This window comes from Gallinula chloropus, assembly GCF_964237585.1.
Source record: "Gallinula chloropus genome assembly, chromosome: 4".
NCBI lineage: Eukaryota > Metazoa > Chordata > Aves > Gruiformes > Rallidae > Gallinula > Gallinula chloropus.
In genome coordinates this window covers 75,810,486-75,831,890 of record NC_140088.1, presented here as the reverse complement: position 1 = coordinate 75,831,890, position 21,405 = coordinate 75,810,486, and the positions used below count along the sequence as shown (strand labels likewise).

The 21,405-nt window shown below is 42.9% G+C and overlaps 1 protein-coding gene across 13 annotated transcripts in view; it reads left to right on the top strand.

Annotated features, from left to right (window-relative positions):
- ADGRL3 (adhesion G protein-coupled receptor L3) overlaps positions 1-21,405 on the top strand; it is a gene marked incomplete at both ends in the record, with an annotated part of 318,582 nt that overhangs the window by 162,916 nt on the left and 134,261 nt on the right. For all 13 annotated transcript variants that reach the window (XM_084263405.1, XM_084263406.1, XM_084263403.1 and 10 more), the window contains one exon: positions 21,236-21,316. In XM_084263405.1, the coding sequence (XP_084119531.1) occupies positions 21,236-21,316 (81 nt within the window). The remainder of the gene's footprint in view (positions 1-21,235; positions 21,317-21,405) is intronic.

Below are 21,405 nucleotides of genomic sequence, written 5' to 3'. Positions count from 1 at the left end.
TAAAACTAAGAATTCAGATAGGTGCTTTATGATGAGTGTCACTAAATGTGTCTGTAACCTCTCCGTTTTCATTAGAAGAAATGACCAGTCTGCAGAGTTTTCTTACGGCTGTCTTAATTCCACTTCCATTTTTATTTGAACCAGAGTTGTAGGGAGTGACGACGAAACCTCAGAGTTTGTCATCGAGTTCTAATTTTCTCATTGATAAGAACATCTGTCTATTGGAAAGGGCAAAACTGCTCCAGCAGTTTTTCCATAAGGTATTGGAAGATTTCATTGCAGATGGGTTTTTTTTGATTGCTGGTTTGTTTTGGTTGGGGGTTTTTTTGCCTTTTGTTTCCCACTCCCTTTTAAAAGGAGCCTGTATTTACACTGGGTAAAACAAGATGATGCAAGGAAATGAACTGTAGAGGATACAAGAAACACTTTAGTAAATAGCCATTAAATGTATTAAGAATGTTGTTACACCAGGTTTTTCATGTCAAAAGGTACTGGCAAATTCTGGTGGAAAGAGGTGGTCGTTTTCTTAATATGCAAATAAAAATTGGCTGCACTAAAAATGTCTTAATTCAAATTTAAATACTATGCTGTCGGGATGTTATTTTTCCTTCAAACACCATGTTTTATTTGATACTTTGGATAAACTTCACCTTTCAGGCATTTCTGTGTAGTAACTGACTACCCCCTTTTCTCACTTTCTAATTGGAGAGAAGAAATTTTAAGATGGGCTTGTGTTAAGGAAGCCTAGGGAAATTCTCTCTTCCCTTTACACTGGCCCCAACATAGTTGATAGCATATGCATCAGCTGTAAACAGAGGAAAAAGATTTAAAGTCCTCAAACAGCTCTAAAATGTCTTTGGGGCTAGTCGGTATAGGGTAGTGCCAGTGGGGGTTTTGCACTGCTGATTTCCATACAACCTGATTTGCACATCGAAGGTGGTAAGCATTGCCTTGCTGAACCGTGGCCTTTATGTGTTTCATTAAATTTCCCCCTTGTAATGACTTCTAGGTTGGGGGGGAAATTATAGGAAAAGTTTCTTTCTACAGTGAGTTGACATTTATCAGTGATGGATGTCTTTGCTTCAGTGAATAGACCCAGAGCTGTAAAAGCTGGTCCTCTCCAGATAAAGATTTTGTTACAGTGACCTTATTGTCCTCTTCATACTCTGATTTGATAGCTGATTTTAATCTGCAAAAGGAATAATCATTAAAAATATAGCATGCATTGGTGGGTTTCTCTAATTCATATTCCCTGGAAGTCTTGTGGATAAAGAAGAAGGCTTAAAGAAGTGGATAAAGATAAAGGCTTGTGCATGCCTGAGGTTTATCTACAACTTACTGACATGATGTTTAAATGTGATTCTTCCTTCTGTGCATGGACTCCAGAGACCTGTTTAGCATCATAGTGCTAGCATGATTCCTCCAAAGTCACTTTGCAATGTGACCTATTTCCTTGCTGGAGAAGCTTAGAGGAGCCTGTTGCTCCAACTTTGCCATGGAGGTGAGAATCTTTTGAGGAAGCAGATGCACTGGTGCTTTGGGAGGTTTTATGCTACCGTGTAGCCCAGGGTTGACAAGAACATCCACACACCTCTGTGGGTGCATCTTGCAGTAGAGGTTGCCTCTTCGCTGTTGTGGGTCATGCCAGTAAATGTGAGAGACTGTTGATACCAAGCAGAGAAAATGTGAGGCTCGTGACTGGCTGCAAGTCAGGTGTTCAAACAGTAGTAGTTTGAAGGTGGACCTAGCAAAGGGCCAGGGACTCCAGAACAAGGAGCTCTGTGATGTCGAAATAACAGTAACAACAATAATCTCCAGTAGAACCCTCTGCCCCTTTCCAGGTACTTTTTTTTTTTTTTTTTTAATGATGCCAAACCCTTTTCTGATGGCCACATATAAGGAGAGAGGACATCAAGGGGAGAGAAGGACTCACACAGCCTTTTTTCCACTTGGAAACCACAGAAAACAAACCAATATTTTTGCCTGAAATTAGAGAAAAGGAGAAGTTGTCAAGTTTTATGAAATCCCTTAATATGCATGGCAGAGACTCTGACCATATGGATTTTTCCATATGGGATGTAGATGTTATCTTGTCCCCTCAGTGTCTTTATAAACTTGAGTTGTTGATTCTAGAGATCTGCTTTGCCTCTCCTGGGCTTGTCATTCTTCTACTACTGGAGATTGATCATTGACTTTTTTAATTTTTTTTTTTTTATTATTGCATATTTAACAATAAAACTGAGTGATATTCTATTCCCAGCTGAGTCTCCGGGGAATGCAACTGTTTCTCATTATAAAGGGAAAAAAAGTAATTAAATTTTAATTATTTTTCCCTTTTGCCCAAATATCTTCACACAGTACAAATTAAATAAAATTATTTAACCATGACAAGCACTTCTGCCAATTAATCCCTGCGAAGTGAAGCTGGGAAATGTATGCCACACGCATGCAGGCAGTCACACACAGATGCCTGGAAAAAAGAAACCCAAAGGAGTCTAAGACAAGCATGAGTTAACCAGCCCAACAGAGCTGTGAATGGGAGTTTAAGCGATAGTGATGTCTGTCCGCGAGCTGATCTGAGCTCTTTGCAGCTTCCCATCTGATACTCTGAAGAATCTTTTTCCCTTCTGGCTTAATAGCTAAAGATTAATTGAAGTTCAGGAATTTAGTATTTATAGTAGCCTTTATACTGAAATTTAAGATAGGTGATTTCACTTCGAATTGATTTTTTTTTTCTTCAATTTGAGCTTTTAGTATGTGCATATTTTTGTCTGCATTTGGCTTTCCTGAATTGCAGGCAAGATTACCATGAGTTATTCATTAGACAAACGTGTTTATTAACAACATAAAGATTGTTGTTCTCAGTGCCTGAAAACTGGATCCAGTTATTAGAGAAGAAAATCTGTCAGCGATTTCAAAGCTTTAAAGAAAATTTTATGTTGTCTCACTGTATTTTTCTATACCTGGTTCACTGTCTATTGAAAAACACTAGTGCTTTTTGTATGAGCACTGCTTAAAGGCCAAAGTTAGCCCCATTCCTGAATTTCCACACATTAGAAACCCTACTTGAAGTCAAAGGCTGTGTCCCACGGAACTGACCAGAAGGACCTTGTCTCACTTCTGTGTGGAGGTTCTTATGCACAGGCACCTGGAGGGCCCCTGAAAGGGCTGCTGGCATGGTAAAAGCCATACCCGAATCTGTGAGATTCAGACTCCTTTAGCAGCTGACATCCAACACTGAGCGCAGAGCCATCTGAAGCTGCTCCTGGAGGAAGCAATATCTACAGTAAGTCATGCACATTTTAGAGATATATGTATGTGTGTATAGATAGATATTTGCACGTTGATTAGATATATTTGAAAAAGTAGGATTTACAGTCTGGCTCAGTTGCCAAGGTGACTTAACTGAGTATATATTTATTCCCATGGAAGACAGGGATGTACTCAGTAGCTTTACAGACAGAGGAGGGGTTTTGGATTTGTTATTTTTTTTTCCTTGAATGAAGCCATCCCAAGCAATGCACGTGTTCTGATAGATAGAAGTATTTTGTAGGCTTTCCTGACTACTCAGACATCAAGCTGCTATGCAGATTTGATTAATTAGATTCCACACATCACTCCAAATTACAACATAAGGAATTGATACATTTCTAGCCTTTTAGCTGTTTTCCCTCCAGTAGGGTCCTTGAAGCAAGAGTAGTTGGGCTTTGGCAGACTGGTGAAGGCCCTTGGCTCCACTGAACAACATCAGACAGCTAATACATGAAAGGAAAAAGGCCTAAACCAAATCCAAGTGAGGCAGTAAAACTGAGTGGGAAAGGGCAAGTTTCCTGAATTAGGTAATTTTTGTATGGCTTGTAGTGACGACAAGACTCGGTCCTAACTCTGACACCATTAGACTGTCTTCATGGCAACCATACAGCCAATTCCTTATCCAAAACATGCCATTGATATTAAATTAAAATATTTTGTGGGATATTGTCCTTTTCTGATGGGAAAGTATCAAAACAAGCCCTTTGGATACTGCTGTTTTCATCAGTAATGTTAAATTGTTGTTATGTTGTTCTTTTATTGCTATGTTTAGCAAAGACCATTTTAGTATTACCCAAGCAGGCGTGGGAGACCTATGGAAATTCACAATTCGGTGATCCTTGAGTCAATTTTGTTTGAAATTCACAATCCTTTAGAAATTTTAGCTTTTTCTTCAAGTTTATATTAAAAATAGATCTTCATACACCCCAGTTACCTTTGAAGGGCAGGTTTTTCTGACCAGCATTGGTCTGGACTCAGGTTGTGGCCCCTCAGCCCTGCCAGAGCAACCTAAAGTTCTTACTGATTTGAGCCCTGTACCTGGGAGTCATTGTAGGTCAAACTGGGAAACAGTGGTTTAGCTACTTACAAGGGTCTGTCAAGGAATATTCTCTGTCCTTTCTAGCTGGCCCTGTAGCTATTTTGTAGCTGTTCCCTACTGTGCCCTTTTACATAGCTCCTTTCCTCTGTGGGTGGCAGATGTTGGAAAAATCTCAGCAGTTCTTGCTGAACTGACCAGGGAGAGTCTTAAGTTTGCTGATCGCTGGGTGGGAGGATCAATTACTCATCCTGCATATTGCTTTGGGGGAAAAGGAGCGGGAGTGCGCCAAACAAATTACTGGATGACTTATTTATTTGCAATTCTGAGATGGAATCTTTTATCTTCATAAATCTCATGTTAGGATAGGTACTGTAACTATGCCCAGCGGTGATATATTTGTCTATATAAAAATCAACACCTTAGCTGTCCATAGGGAGCAAACCTTGGTGTTTCACCCTAGCTGCGTTCGATATCCAAAATTAACTAGGATTGTCCAGTGTTTAATTACATACTAAGATGAAGCTGTGTAATTCACCTGTATTGCTAGATGGAAGGGCTGAGATTCAGCTTTAGGCTCCCACAGAAGTGTTGGTATTTAGCAGGGGGTGTGTTGTGTGCCAGATTTTGTGATGCTTGGGTGCATCGCTCTAACAACAAACCAGCAAGGGGAGCTGAGACGTGCATGATGTGGTTGAAAATGTCAAATGCCAGGAGTAGAGACACAACAGAGAGGTGACCACCAGACCTAAGTGTGAATATGGTCTTTTTTATGAGGCCATCGTTTGTTGCAGAGCAGAGCTAAGCACAGATGACATCGGCTTTGCTGCCATTCCAGGGTGTCACTCTGAATGAGGGGCAGGGATAAATGCATCTTCCTGACATGGGCTAAATTTCTTTCTGAATTTTCTGTTTTCCTGGGAGCACAGGCTTGCTTTTCTGCTTGATGTCATGGGACCCTCCTTTTCCAGCTACAGTCTGTCCTGAATGCTTGGCTGCCCACTGTTTTCTAAATAAGTCGTAGTTTGCATTCTCAGACAGTCATGATATTTTCTATTTCATTGCACCCCACAGTAAGCTTATCACCTGCTCTTTTCTGTCAATGTTAGTGCTGTATGGATAGTATTTTAAATTGAATTCTGGACCTTTGGTCTGAAACTGGGAGATGTGGACCAGATCAAAAAGGGTTTGCTGACATCGAAGTGTGTCTATACAATCTCTATGTGGCAGCAGCCTGTCCTTTGGTTCTGCATATTGATCAGTTCTGATGTTTCCAGTGCATTAATTCATCTTAGCTAGCTTAATTTTTCTTAGCTAGAATGTAAGCAGTAGAACTGCTGACCTCAAATGACCCTATTTTCTTCATCTTAGAAACCTCCTACTCAATAGGAGGTCATTATAGATGAGATTGATCAAATTCTGGTAGATGATCATTGACTTGGGAAGGTCTTTGTCCTGCATCCGTTGAAAATGTAAGATGCATTGTTTCACAGAATCTTTGGGTTTTTCTGGTTCAAAAAAGCATCTGAGCAGGCCACACTGTATAAACAGGATTGAAGATGCTTGCCAGCTTCTGGTGGTCCCAGGGTTACTCCAGGTTATCTACTTGTCTTCCCATCTCTCCCTTTTTGCCTATCTGCCCCTAGTAAATAAGCCTGCTGACAACGGAGAGAGGAGGTCAGCACAGGTGAGGATTGTTGCTGGCAACTGTCAATGTGCTGCAAATCCCTGTGTTGTATTAGGAATCACTGTAAGGCTCAATTTTTGCCTCCTTGAGCAGTGGCTTCTTCCCAGCTGAATGCAGTTCATTATCATTTTTATCACTGGTCCTGTCCCAGGCTGGAGCTCGCATGGAAAGGTGCAGCCCTGCTGAAGGTGGTGAAGTTGCAGCCATTTGCACCACCTAAAAATTTGGCTTTGTCTTGAAGCTGGCTTATCATCTCTGCAACCCCAGGGCATGTTGCTCCTTGCTTGCTTAATTACCAGTTTAATCAAAACCTGACATGCTGTTTCAAATATGATTTCTCCCGCTGAACAACTCAAGCTGTCACAGCGATTCTGTGCATGTATCTGGTGTATGCCATGAATAGCTAAAATGCATGGCTCCAATTCATGGTGCCCTGAACCCAAGCAGACTTGAGCTGTCCAAGCGCTGTGGCTGTTTAAAGATGTTCCTGTTCCCAATTTATCATTAACCTCCATGTGGGAGGTTATCCCCAGCAGAGCTGGTAGGACAGAGCACGTGAGCGCTCATCTGCTCCAGTGCAAAGTCCAGATGCCTGACTCTGGCTTTGTTACTAGATCACTGAGGGATTGGGCTATTTTCTGCTTTCTTCATTTCCCTTCCTCCCACAACCACCTCCCCTTTGCAAATTTTCACAAAGATGGGCTCTACTGAAGTTAAACTTCAGGGATGTCAACTCTAGTGACCATGTTGTTGAGCTCAGTGATGGTTTTTCCGGAGTCTCAGCCTCTGATCTGTTTGGAAGTACAAAAGACATACTGCATTTCTGTATAGAAAAAGAAGCTTTAAAACACGGTTTGTGAAGACTTTGAGGTACAGTGAAGAAAAGCCTAAATCCATAATATTTATTATTTCTTGTGGATTGTATTTGCTTTTGGCTTTAAAGTCCTTAGCTGTAACCTCAGAATTTCGGGGTGTCTCTCCTGACTTGTACATGCTTGGGTTGACAGCATGCTTGAGGTCCCAGTACCAACTTCTGAGCAATGTTATTTCAAGCAACTGACAAATGGAGGCCTTTTCATAGGTGGTTCTTTTTCTGGCTGTCCTGGGTGCTGTAAACTTATTCCAGTCATTTGTAACCTTTATAATCGGCTTGACTGGAGACAACCTGCTTCCCTGACTGTCCAGCTCCTACAGAAAGTTTCCTCAAGCCCCAGTGCATTGGGGTTTTTTGTTGCCTTCCATTTTTTTCTTGCAATCATTCCCTTTTTTTTTTTTGGTCTCACCCTTTAATAAAGTCTTCTGGTGGTTTTTAAACCTCTGCTTACCCTAAACAGAAAGCTGCTTTTGTGTCAAGTAACAGGCTGTTTGCAATCTGGCCTCTCATCTGTATGAAACTAATTGGAGATATTTGGCTGGCTTCCTGCGAAGGAAGAGCTTTCGCAGGACGTGCTCCCTGAGCACAGTGATACAGGATTGGGTGCCAGGGTCTCCAACCTGCTGTGAAGGTGAACAAGTCTTGTCCTTTTTGTAGATTCATCAGGGTTTCTCTCTTCTTTTTAGGGACTTTATGCCCCCCCTATTTACTGTCCCTCTGCTTCTGTTTGATTTGCCTGGAAATAACAACAGCATGATTCCTCAAATCCAGTAACATGAGAAGGAAACCCCATCTCTAATTAAGTCATCCCCGGAGGGAAGGACAATGAAAGCCTGAACTCCCACACGAAGTCGCCTGTGCAAAGGAGCTTAAGCTCACTTTGAAATGGTAGACTGGCAGAGGGAGCAGCAGAGTCACCTTCCTCGGTGGCATTCCACTCCATCTTCAGGGGCTCTGGAAAGGAGGCAGATTTTTGGCCCAGGGTTCAGCTGTTTAAGGACTGCTGGCTGGTTTTGGAAAGGTGAGTTTAAGCTGCTCTAAGGGTGTCACTGCCACAGTGGGACCATAACTACTTCCATGCCAGAATTATTTTTTTTTTACTCCTTTTATTCCTTTCTTTAAGCAGATTGTGCTCCTCCAAGAATCTGTCTACAGCAAATGGGCTTGTAATGCAGGTTCCTGAAAGTGAAATACTCTCTTCCATCAGATTCTTGTGTACATGCAGTTCTTGCTGTAGTGGTCACTGAGCCATTCAACCAGTGTGACTTCAATTGAAAAGTATCATGTCAATCAGAGCTGGAATGGCCTCTGTTATTGAGACTGTGTTTTCAGTCCCCAGGAGACATCCCAGAAATCATATCTCCCCTTGGCACCAAAGCCACTAAATGCTATTAGATATAACCCTAAACAAGAAGGATTAAACAGATTTAGTTGTTCTGTGCTTGCCTTGACCCGGAGAAGACAGGCACCTGAGTGATGAGGTAGTATTACCTTTGCTCAGTGTGAAGCAAGCTCTTTAAAAGTTGTGAATCCCACATTATTCAGATTCCTAGTCAGAAATAGTAGTGTTTCATCGTCCTGGCTCAGACCATGAGGCAGTGAAGGGAGAGCTTCATGTCACTGCCAGAGGCCAGGTTGGCCAGAGAATAGAAGCTTGAGTTTGTCAGTAATTTGATCAAAAGTTCATTTAAGTAACCCAAATGCAAGGTTAAGGTTCAGCCCATTAGAGGAATTTTAGCTTGAGATGGTGGTCAGGGCTAGGGCCAGCATATATAAATATGTAAATTTGTATGTTCATTAAAGCAACTAAGGGGTTCCAGCTAGAAAGGGTGAAAAGAAATATTTTCTTGCATTGAGGTTTTGGGTGATTGTGTTTCAGAGGTGATGGACTATATGACTAAGGACAACTTCAATATTGTCTGTTGCAAATGAAAATATTCAGAACTTAAGCTGTCTCTTAATTTTATAGCAGCATATTTCACTGCAAAGAGCAGGAGCCTGAGGCAAAGGGAGCTGAAAGAGGTTTTCAACTGACTGAAACTCACCTCCTTTTGGGTGTACTTTTCAGACCTCAGGGTCTCATTTTCAGTCATGCTGTATATCTCTAATCCCTTTTGTGGCCAGGCAGGCACATCAGAAACAATGTAATATAAAGCACCTCTGTCCCCTGCATATATGCAGGTAGGTCAGTGGGATCAGGAAATTTGGCAGTGCCTTGGGACCCTTGCCCCAGTGGTTGCAAGACAGAGCAGCACCCTTGCAGACCTCTCTGCTGCCTTGGCAGAGGACAGACATCCAGCATGACTCATACAGTGCAAAGGAGGCTCAGGCACAAATTAATATGTATTATTCAAGAACTACCAATCAGGATCTTATTGTTCTAGGCAGTGTGCAGACTTATAATCAAAACTGTCATCCAAAGTCCTACAGTAACATCGTGGGAACTAAGATAAGAATAATCCAGAGACCTGCTTGAAGGGTGTTAAAGAATTTAATTCCAAATATAGAATATCTGATACAAAAGAAAAACAAAAAGTGAAACATCTGGTCTGCAGAAATGATGTTTAATGTATGGACCTGTGTTCTGCACACAGCTATTTTGGAATCAGTGGGCTTGTACAATTTCTGACCCGTTGCAACTCAGGCCTCTTTCTACCTGGCCGCATAAAAAGAAGGAAGCGTAGGATGGCAGAATGAGGGGACCAGATGGTGAAACCTCCTATGTTGTTCCTAGCTTCATGAAGCAATGGAAGGGGGCATGATGAAGTCTGTAAAGTCCATAGTTGACTTCGCCAAAACTGAAATCGGTAAGCTACAGACTTCAGACCGCTTTGAACATATAAATGAGAAGTTCTGCTGCATGGGTCTTTAAAATTATTTTGTTTTATAAATTAGCCACATTGAGCATGGGTGCCCCCCAGTTGAAGTTACAGAAGGTAGATAAAGAGGAAAAATAAGCAAACATCACCATGTTATGACACTTAGCTAGAAAAACTGTAGAGAAAGACTCAACAAGCCAGGCAGCGGTTGTCAAGTTGTAAAGCTACATTACATGCAAAGATGAAAAGAGTGCAAAAACAACACAGCCTCAAGTTGTCTTTGCAAGCCACTTCTGGATTGCTTGGGACTGCTTCACCTTATAGGACTGGGGATTTCTGAAGTTCCTGATTGAGGCAGTAGAAATAGATGCTCTTTTACTGACTGTGACAGGAGCATGCTTAATCTTTGCTATAAAGTGGTAAAGTGCTCCCAGGATTTGACCATCAAAAATTGTATTCAAAGTAGTCATTGATGTGGAAAGGTTAAAGATATATTCACAGCTAGGGAGGAGGTTTAAAAATGCTTAGATTTTATTTTCTTTGGGCTGAGGAAGAGGGTGACGATTCCTAATGATTACTGAAAAAAAACCCAGTAAGGCTTCCTTTGGATGGCTGGTCCAGCACCTTGCCTATTACTGGCATTGGAGATAAGTTCAGACCTACAAGCCCTGCTGCCTGTGCTGTTACTGTCTGCACCCAAAGCACATTAACTCTGCCCTCGCCGGCAATCAGCAAGTCCATATGCAGTTGCTGTAGGTGAGTTCAGGAAACTGTTGTATTCAGATCCTCTATCTGTATGCAACGGGGAGATGCAGGAGGCTTTGAAACCCTCCTCTTGCCCTCACAGGTTTCTCCATCCAGCTAGGTTAATGATGAACAGCGCGCAAAAATAGGTGATATCTTCTCCCCATTCTCTGAGATTGAACTGAAAACATGGATTCTTTAGGAGGCTTTTGATTGAGAGAGAAAACATGAAAACAGAGAAGAAGTCTGTCAGAGTTGGATCAATTTGCCCAAACAGCTCAGTTTTTCGGCTGACAGCATTTTAGCACTCAGAGGGGAGTTGTCAAAATCTCTCTACAGGCAGCCATGTCCTTCATGCTGAGACATACCTTATATTATCTCAAAAAGAAAGAAGTAAAGGGGGGGGGGGGGAGACAATGAGGTGGCTTAGATTACTGTTCTTTGAGGTCATGGAGAAAATGCCCACCCTTGTTTCATTTCTTCATCAAACAATGTAGCGTTAATCTCATTTACTGCTTGATCACTCGCTTTGGGTCGGAGTCTATCCCCTCTCGCAGGCACTCTGCAGTGTAGCTGAAGCTTGGCAGTAAGCTGGAAGCAGAGCTGGGCAGGCTGTACTGACTGTCTCAGGGCTCCTGTTGCAGATCAAAAGAAGCGATTAATGCAGTTAGGGTGCACTGACCCACTCAGAAAACAAATTACTCATCTCTTTGTACATCCTTAATGAGAGCAGTTGATAAAAATACCTGTAATGAAGAAGACTGCTTTCATGCTTTATTGTCTGGCAGCCCTTTCTGGGCTGAGGTTACAGTGAGGAATGATCACAAAAACCAGGGAAGGTAGGAGTTAAGGTTTGTGTGGTATGTGGTGGTGGTGTGGCTGTGTAGGGTGGGTTGACACTGATTGGATGCCAAGTGCCCAGTGAAGCTGCTGTATCACTGCCCTCCTCAGCTGGACCAGAAGTAGGACAAGCGGCTCCTGGGTTGAGATAAGGACAAGGAGATCACTCAGCAGTTACTGTCACAGGCAAAACAGATTTAGGAAAACTAATGTAATTTATTACCAGTCAAATCAGAGTAGGATAATGAGAAACAAACCCAAATCTCAAAAAAAAAAAAAAAAACCCAAACCTCCTTCTCCCTACCCCTTCCTTTCTTTCTGGGCTTAATTTTACTCTCAGTTTTCCCTACCCTCCTTCCCAACAGCAGCGTGGGGGGATGGAGAATGGGGGCTACAGTCAGTTCATCAGACATTGTCTCTACTGCTCCTTCCTCCTCAGGGGGAGGACACCTCACACTCTTGCCCTGCTCCAGTGTGGGGTTCCTCCTATGGGAGACAGACAGGAACTTCTCCAATGTGAGTCCTTTTTCATTAACTGCTTGCTCCAATGTGGGTCCCTTCCACAGGGTGCAGAGCCTTAGGAACAGGCTGCTCCACCGTGGATCCCCCATGGGGTCATAAGTCCTGCCAGCAAACCTGCTCTGCTTTGGGCCTCTCTTTCCACAGGGCCACAGGTCCTGCCAGGAGCTTGCTCCAACAAGGACTTCCACAGGGTCACAGCCTCCTTCAGCAGGTGTCTCTACCTGCTCCAGCTTGGGGTCCTCTACAGGCCACAGGTGCATATCGGCTCGACCATCAACCTCCATGGGCTGCTTCCCCTTCTTAACTCTCTTATCCCGGAGGTGCTAGCACCATTGCTGATGGACTTTGCCTTGGTCCATCTTGGAGCCAGCTGGCATTGGCTCTGTTGCATATAGGGGAAGCTTCTAGCAATTTCTGTCAGAAACCAGCCCTCTAGACACTGATATCAAAACCTGGCCATGCACTACACACCAAATACACTATGGAAGATGATGCTTGTTAAGCTCAACAAGAGAAAGCGTATCAGGAGCCAGAGAAGTGGACCCATGTGCTAAAATTACTTCTTGGAGGTTTGCAATCACAACTTCATGGACACAGACTTGTCTGACGTAGAAGGTGAGTGCAGGCAAGGTCTCATCTGCTTGGGAGGTGGCAGAGAGGAAAGAGGATTTCAGCAGATGTATAGGCAGTTACAGGGAGCTCTGATGCAGGGGTGGAGACCATGCCAAACATACAGAATCATACAGACTGGAAAATAAAGGCTGAACTGGAGGGGACATCTGGTATAGGCTGTCAGAAGTGAAGGACAGTAAGAGTGACAAATTCTTGGACCACATCTCATAATATTTGAAATCACAAGACACTTCAATTATTGTCTCCGGGCTGGTGACTCAGAGATCTACCTGTCTGCTTCATATGTGTCTCCTACCTCATACTCCATTTTGTAGCTGATTTCTCTGACACCTCCCCCACCCTGGATGCTTTGCCACTGAAATTTCAGCTCAGCATGGCAAGAGCAACTGCCTGATTTCTTTCCCCTGACTGCTCCCGTCTCTGCATGAACAGGAGCAGCACAAGTTATGGAACGACAGGGCTGTGTCCCAAGCTCTGCCTGTGGGGAGGGAGCATGCTGTAACGCATTTGGCTTTCATTAAAGCCCTTGACCTGGAGTTGTGAGACATAGCTCTCTAAATTATGCTGGCAGGTGGATTAAAAGCTGTCTGAAAGGCGGTGAAGAAAGGATGCAATTGGTGGGAGTCTCCCTGGGGCAGCAAAAGAGTCTGGTGTGGGGATGGAGGGGTCATCCAGATACAATGCCACCACTGTTCCCAGGTGCAGTTTTATGTTACGGTTAAACTGATAGTGCTCCCTATACCATCCCTGGTGCTTTTCTTCTTGCCCTTTCCTTCACATCAGATCTGGCACTGCTGCCAGAGCAACCTGAATTGGTTCTGCTCATTGAGCTACTGGAAAATTAGTAATTACTGTTTTTGGTGGGTCGTTTTACATCAGAGCAGCTCTATCTCACTCTGCTCGCATTAATTGCCAGATCTGCTGCAGGGGAGGGGATGGAAATGCCTGGGGAGGGAAGACCGCTGTGAAATGGGTTAGCTATAACATGAAGCTGCACCCTTGGTTAAGAGTGTCTAACTAAGAGGTGGGGGAGACATAAAATGTGGGAGATAGCAAGAACTCAGCAGCAAAGGGCAGGCCCTAAAGGAGCACAGGTAAGGGGAGAAGAGCAAGCAACAGGGGAAAAATGAGACAGAAACATCTCAGGCAGGGAGGCAGCAGGGTTCTCTCCCACTCCCGCAAGAAAAAGGAAAAAAAAAGGTGAAATCTTGATGGAGAGATTGGCTGCTCTGTGTCTGGGAGAGAGCAGTGGGCAGCCCCGAGGAGATGCCTTTTGAAGTAGCACAAGGAACAATTTTGACTCTGCAGGAGATGGACTGGATAGCTTTGGCTGGGTTTCCCACAAAAAGTTTTTCCTAATTTCTCTGTCCCAAGCCTTTTCAGCCTCATCTGAGACCCACTGAGGCAGTTGGAAATGTCCTGTTTGACTTTTGGGACAAAAGCAGAGTACGGACGGCAGGAGCTGGCACAACACTGTTCATATCAGATTAAATCTTTGAGAGGTGGCCAAGAAAACCTCCCTGGGCTTCGCTGTATTCACTGTTTCTAAACCCACTCTGGGTGTTTTGTGCTTACCAATGTTTGTCATCTGCCCCAGGGCTCTGAGGACTGCATCGCTCCAAATCCCTTAGTCTCCTCTGCATCAAAATCTATCTCCTCTTCCCCGCCTCTTTTGCGGTAAATTGTATTTATTGTAAGCTAAATTGTATTACATAGCACAGCGAGCACATCTGGGAGGGAAAGAATAATGTTGCATCGGGTTTCTTTAGCCGGCCAGGCAAGCTTTCAGGGCACAAAGCTCAAAAACTCTGCAGCCCCACAGGTCAGCTGTGAGCCCTTATACCAGGCTTTGGTACCCCAGGGTAAATTCTGGGACGTGCGCTGGAGAATGCAGGGTGTTGTTGAAGCCAAGGTGCTGCTAAATTAAATGTTTTAAGCCCTTGTTAGAGGGGTGAGGTTCATCTAAACACAAAACAGAAATTATAGTGTTTGCACAGCAAAATGAGGAATCTCTGCCTGACTTGAAGAAGCTCCTTCACCTCTGGCTTCAGCTGGGGCACGAGTTTCTGAGTCCTAAATGCTCCTTTGAAAATATGCAGCTGCCGCTAGTGAAAAGCTCCCAATTCTTTCAGCTGCTGTAATAATCAGGCAATTTTTAACCTGTTCCTTTGGCATTATTTTTGACCTTATTTTTTGCCTTTAGTCCAAACCTAGCCTCGGCCCTCCTGAATAATGGCTGTCACAGGAGGGACGGTTCGGTCATCAAAAAAAGCCATTTTGATTTCCTTCCTCTCACAGTTAAGGCTGTTTGTTGTGACAGATTCATAGCAAGAATAGTACATCCTTGGGAAAGACTAGCCCGTTTTATCACGCTTTCTGCTCACACCAGCACACTGCCAGGCGCTGCTTTTGGATTTGCGTTTACTCTAAAACACGAGATGCGTGTGTGACAAGGACTGAGCCAAACATCTCCCCAGCTCACCCCTCTCCCTGCATCCTTTATGGAGCTTTCTTCCTTGACGCCAAGGTTTTCTTCACATTTGGCAGCCCCCATGGCAGAGCCTGCAGTCCTGCATCTCCTACACCCAGACTTTAAATGACACCTGTAAGATAAGATGTGTGAGCACACAATATTGGCATTTGATTGAGGTGCTATTATATATATTTTATGACAGCTTCAAAAGCAATGTATAGCTTAACAAGGTGTAGAGTTGCAATATTGTAACTTTGCTTCTGTCAAGAACCATATGGGAGAAGAAACATTTGCTTGTCACACTGACTTTGCACAGGAGCACTCGTCTTTAGCATGGAGCATAGGGTCTTTGTCAATGCCCACTGAGGCTGCTGGTTTCAGTAACCTCCATTTTCAGAAAGTAGCTGTCACCAGGAGCCAGCAGTCCCTCCACATTCAGCCACACTTGCAGATACCCTACTTTTCCTTCTGCAGTTGCTTTAAGCTTGTGATGGTTCTCGGTATGAAATGCAAGAGGCGAAATGGCAGGAGAGCAGAGACAATGTAGTCAGAGGGTGCTCCCTTTGGAAAAGAAGGTTTTCTTGCATTCAGAGACATGCACAGCTTCAAGGGAAGGACAGGGAAATAACCCTGGGAGGGAAAGAAGAGGGAACGGATGAGTTACTGCTACCCTAAGGAGTTAAAAGGGCGATGAAAGATGAAAGAGAGATGTACAGATGAAAGAGAGATACTCCATAAAAGTCCATGAATAAATGAAGCAGTGAACAGAATCAGTGCTAACTCTGACATGTTTGAGGTAGGGAATGGCTTTATAAAAGCTTTATTTAAAAAGAAAGCTTTTAATGCAAAATGGAAAAGGGTGGGCAGTGAGGAAATGATGTTTTGTAGAGATAGTCATTGATGAAAGGCAGGAAAAAAGGCTGACAGGAGAAGCCTGGATATACGCCGAGTAATAGGTCTGAATGAAATTTGTTTAATGGCATGTCAGATGAGTTTGTTAGCAAACCTACCAGCTTTTTAATTTCGCTTTCCATATGGTTTTATGGATGCTTGCATATTATGGAATTCAAAAAGACGCAGTAGTGGAGAGAAAAGAATAAAATGTCCAAATTTTGGACATGAAAGAGCATGAGAGTGATGAACCTGGAAATATCAATCCAGCAAGGTGAAATGTAGTCTTCGGTTAGATGATAAATCAGATTTTTGAAAAAGCTCTGTTAACAGACGATTACAGAAATGTGGCCAAAAGTAACGTCGTTTTTTTACAGATCAGATCATCACAAACTGGGCTGCTTTTAAAAATGGACATTTTTCAGTTACATGGAAAAAAGTCTGCAGCATGCAAAAGTATGCTTTATCTGTAAAGTATTAGTAAAATTGTTGGGATGTTTTCCAAGACTTTTCCTTAGAATATATACTCAGCATACCTAAACTCTGCCCATCCCGTTGTTCTTAAAGTGAACAAAAAAAACAGGAAAAAGTGAAGAACTGAAATCAAAGTCTCAGGAATCGATGTGCGGTTTCACGGTCATTAACTCATTAGTGATCCAAGCGAGTGGGCAAACAGAATGAGGGATTAAGTCCATGGAGGTGGCTGCATTCAAAGATGTTGATAAAGGGCATAGGAGAGCCAGTGCATGGGAGCACTGGATTGTCAGAGGTACCAGCAGAAAATTAAATCCTCTGCATGAAACACTAGCTAAGTTTAGACAAGGGAAGCTTGAGAACTGATGAACCTATGGCCCATGGAAGAGAAAAGCATACTGAAAGAGACTGGAAAATGGCTGGAAAACTGAGCAAGAGATGCAGTCTGACATGGCACTGGTCACCTCTGGATAAGGACAGTAAAGAACATGATCCAGAAAGTTTTCTCACATGCATACATGATGTTAGGAGATGTGCTGTAGAAAAATCAAACGTCATGGATGTTGGAAGTTTGACATAGGGTGGTCTGCCCTGCTAGATGCTACAAACAGTGGGTATGTGTCTACAAGGATCACGGGGAAGTGTTTCTGATAGATAAACAGATGAGACTGCTTTGTTGCCACTTTCCTTAGTTAGTTGATGCACTGACAGATTTTTTTTCTGTAGTTTTATGTTGTAGCACCTTCAGATGACCGAATCACTTAGGGGCAGATTTTTAAAGATGTGTGGATCTTTATTTTCTGTCAGTGGGCATTCACAACCCTTTAAAAAAACGCCCTTAGGCCAAGTTATTATGTTTCCTTCAGCCTTCGTAAAACATAATCTTTGTTCTTCTGAGTTTTGTGATTTTCAAATTGCATTGCATCTCTCACGTGCCAGGCCTGAAAATAATGGCCAGCCAGGTACTTTTTTGAATCCGCAAACATCTCCCCTTTTCCTCTCCCCGAGGAAGGCTGTGTCACCAGTTAGACTTTCAAGGTCGTATCTATATTTCACTCCCAAAATTGCTGCTGCCAAACATGCTTCTTTTCCCATTGCCACAACACATGTACATGGCCTGGCTCCTATGGATGCCATATGTCTGTCCTCACTGAGAGTGCTGGTGTGAGCGAGCAGAAAACAGGGAGTTTGTGGCTACCTGTGTCCCATGTGCTGTTCCCTCTGGCTCACCTGAGAGGGCTTTGACATTTTTGCAGTTCTGGCCAGACCTGAATCCTTGTGGTGGGGTACAGAAATATAGACAAGGACTGACCCATGGTTGTCTTTTAGCGTTAGTCTGTGCCTGTTTCTCCCCCTGCCCTGCTCCTGCCACTCATGGGGAGCCATGGCCATCACCGTGTCAGTGGCCAGGCCACGCCAGCAAGAGGAGTAAAAGAAGTGGAGCCCAACATTAGCGATTAGATACAAAATTGGCAACTTACTTTGAGGATTAAGTTTGATTGCTGTTTACTTTCTTTACCTGGGAGCTGGCTACAGAAACACCAGATGGTTGTAGTCAGGGTGGGATTTGGAGAAGGCTGTGCAAGCTGTTATGATATGAGGCATGCTCGACTTTCTATCAGCAACACAGACATCTTCACCTTTGGTACTTTGTTGGAAGCTGGTTGTGGTTTTTTTTTTTTCTTTTTAAAATAGTTAAAAATGGAGTCAGTTATTTAGAGGTGTGTTTAGTTTTGGAGCATCCAGCAAAATTTGGAAAGGATCTGACACCAGCCATTTCTTCTCCTGTAGGCACAAATAGAAGGTCAATATTGGTTAGAATGTGGACAACTCTTCGGGTCGAAGAGTGGTTGATCAAGTAGGCTCATGAGTTAATAGATGTGTGGGTAGAAATGAAAGCCTGACAGCTAGAGAGATGATCACAGAGGCAAGGGAGGCCATGTCCAACCTCCCAGTACTACACTGTTGCAGAAAAAACAGCTGAAGGACTGCACGATTTGGAGAGGGAGATGTTGAGTGCTTCTGAAATCTCTTTTTTTTTTTGTTATTAAGGCTTTTAAGTTCTCCATTTTCAAGTGTTTTTCTGAAGTAGCTGGAACAGGAGAGAGGGAGATTGTAGTCACTCATTTCTAGAGCTGGGGCCTGAAGTAAGCATTTGAAACTGCAAAAATCATGCAAAAGGGACCAGGAGTTGGCATCATTTGTCAAAAATTGCCCTGTCAGTCTTTGTAACCGATTTGAGCTGCACCAGTGGTATCAGGATCAAAATCTTGCAGAGGTCCATTGGGTAAAATTGTGGTTTTTAATGGAGTCAGTGGCAAAACTTGTAATGACCTCCTGACTCAGATTTTTCTCCTTGTACTTGTGTACTAGTCCCATTGCTAGGGTTTGCTTCAGGCACCTTCCCTTGCTTCCCTTCCCTCAGCCTTCTCAGGTGTCACAGTTTCTAATAATAGTAAAACCAAAGGAAAAAAATGTGATTCTGTTGATTAGCAAGAAGGTTTATCAAGGTATCTTGATTCTGAATGTATAATTTGGGCCACGGATAGCTGTGGAGAGGCTTTGTTCCTCCTATGGGAAGACTGTGATGAGTCTGAAGAGCAATTAATCTGGCTTTCATGCCCAGGAAATGAAGCACAACAATTGTTTGCATTGCCTTTTTTTTTTTTAGAGAAAGCATATTAAAACCCAAAATTTGATTTATTTGCACTGTGAGAAGAGTACCACCTAACAGAAGTGTGATTTTTTTTTTTTTGGAAGTACTGTGTTTTGCTTCAGCAGCAAGTAGATAAAAGCTTTCTACAACTTCTTTAATTTATCACAAGAGATCATTTGATGCTACTGCTTCCTCCATATTAGGTAAAAGCTTTTATAAAACATTCATAAACCTCCATAGTTATTACTGAATTGTAATGAATGCCTAAACAAACTCACAGATGTTTTGTCATTTTTTTTATATACTGTGCATGTATCTTCTTTATTTCAGCCTAGCCATTTAAGACAGCAGAATCATTCTGTGTTTATTTTGGGAATCACTTGGTCTCAAGAAGATCAGGTGATAAAAAACCCTAAAAAAGCCTCAACCCAATCAAGGAAAACTATGTGTTAGCCATGTGCCCAGAGGGCAAAACGGCTACCAAGCCTCCTGGGCTGCATTAGGCAGAGCGTTGTCAGCAAGTCAGCAGAGTAGATCTAGTCCAGGGCATCTTACTGACATCTGTAAGTACCTGACTGAAAGAGGGGTGGGGGGGGATTGGGGATAAAGAAGATAGAGGCATGCTCTTAGAGACATCTAGTGCCAGGACAAGAGGCACAAACTGAATTACTGGAATCACACTTAAATGTAAGAAAAGGCTTTGCTTTTGGTTTGTGGGTTTTTTTTTTTTCCCCCTGTGAGGGTGGCCAAACACTAGTACAGGCTGTCCAGAGATGTTGTGGAGTCTCCATCCTTGGAGATACTAAAAATCAGAGTGAACACTTGCAATAATAGGCCCTTGTTGCTCTGGGCTGGACTAGGTGACTTCCAGAGCTCCCTGCCAACCTCAGATGTTTTGTGTTTCAATGGTATCTTTGACACAGCAAATGTGGAGCCTGTCTTATGGTTATAAAGGCACAGATCCTGCACATTGAGTGGTTTGGAGTGAGAGCAGACTGCCTGCCTGCTTCTGCTGCAGAACCGAGCAGCTATTAAATGACGACTTGTGCTCACTAACGACATCAAATGGATTTTTAACATGTAAACGAGCAAGGAAAAGTGGGGTAACTTGTTATTAGCTATGGGTTTGCCCGAAGCAGATTTCCCGTGTTAAAGCACTTAAAAGCAAATATAGAATTTATGATGTGTCAGTAGTTTTTAAACCTGAATAATGTCCAGTTGTTGTAATGGCTAATAATGCAAATTATGTGAGCCAGCCTCAGCGTAAAGCGGTAAATATACCCTGCCCTTTCAGACACACTCATGGGTTTTTTCCCCCCCTTTCCCATTAATATTTTATCCCCCTGAAGAGATGCTATCAACATATTATGTGCACCAGCATACTATGCTTGTGGTATTCCTGGATGTCATTACAAACAAGCCTGAAGACTGTAGCTGCTCCACTGCCTGTGACGCTAGCTTGGAAATTGCTTCGAGCAACAACAGCAAGTGTCAACAGGGAGCCGTATTAATTATTTGGAATGTGTCTCATAAGAGGAATCAACTGCTTTTATTGCAGCACGAATATTACTTGAAATGGGAAGGTTACTCTAACTGTTATCGTAATCTATGTGTCATTAACTTTCCGTGTTTAGAAAAAGAGATTAACAACCCTGTAAATTGTTACAGTAAATAGATGAATTATAACAACATGTTTTTATTATAAATAGAAGATTTTCGATATAGTTACTTCCAAATTACTGGAGAAGACTTGAGTCTATAGCAACTGGGATACTGCATGGTGGTGTTGGGAACCAAAAAGCTTCCACCCAGGTAAAAGCAATGCCAAGCCCCACAAACTGCTCTCTGTGTCTACAGCAGGTGGGAAAAATCGATGCAGTTGTATTTCATACCACACTTCCTTCAAAAATTGCTGTGACACGGAAATGCTTCTCTCGTACAGTGACATTAACAGATTGAACAGGCTTGTGTGAAACTGGTTGCCTTCTGTGGCATATGGCCTTTTAAGAGAACATCGTGCAAAATTACATGGTAGTGGTAAAGCAGGTATAACAGAAGTTCAGCATAGAACCTATGACTGCATGGAAAAAAGCAAATGAAATGGTGGTGGTTTCAACTTTTCATCAAGTGTCCCCATAAAATGGAAGCTAATTGTGAAACATTTAGTTGCAAAGCTGTTTTGAATCCAGTGCCGTAAAAATGCTGAATGTTTAGTTATAGCCCCAATGGATGCTTGTAGGAAACAGCAGAACTAAAACCCTTATTTGTCCACAGGACAGGCTCACCATGGGCAGGTTTCCTACATTGCCCCACCGATTCACCTTGATTCGGATCTGGAGAGACCGCCATCCAAGGGTGAGTCAGTGATGCAGTCTCCATGTACACGCATTGTAAACAAGCTGTGGGCATGTCATTTGTTTCTTCATAGAGCCTCCGTGGTAAAG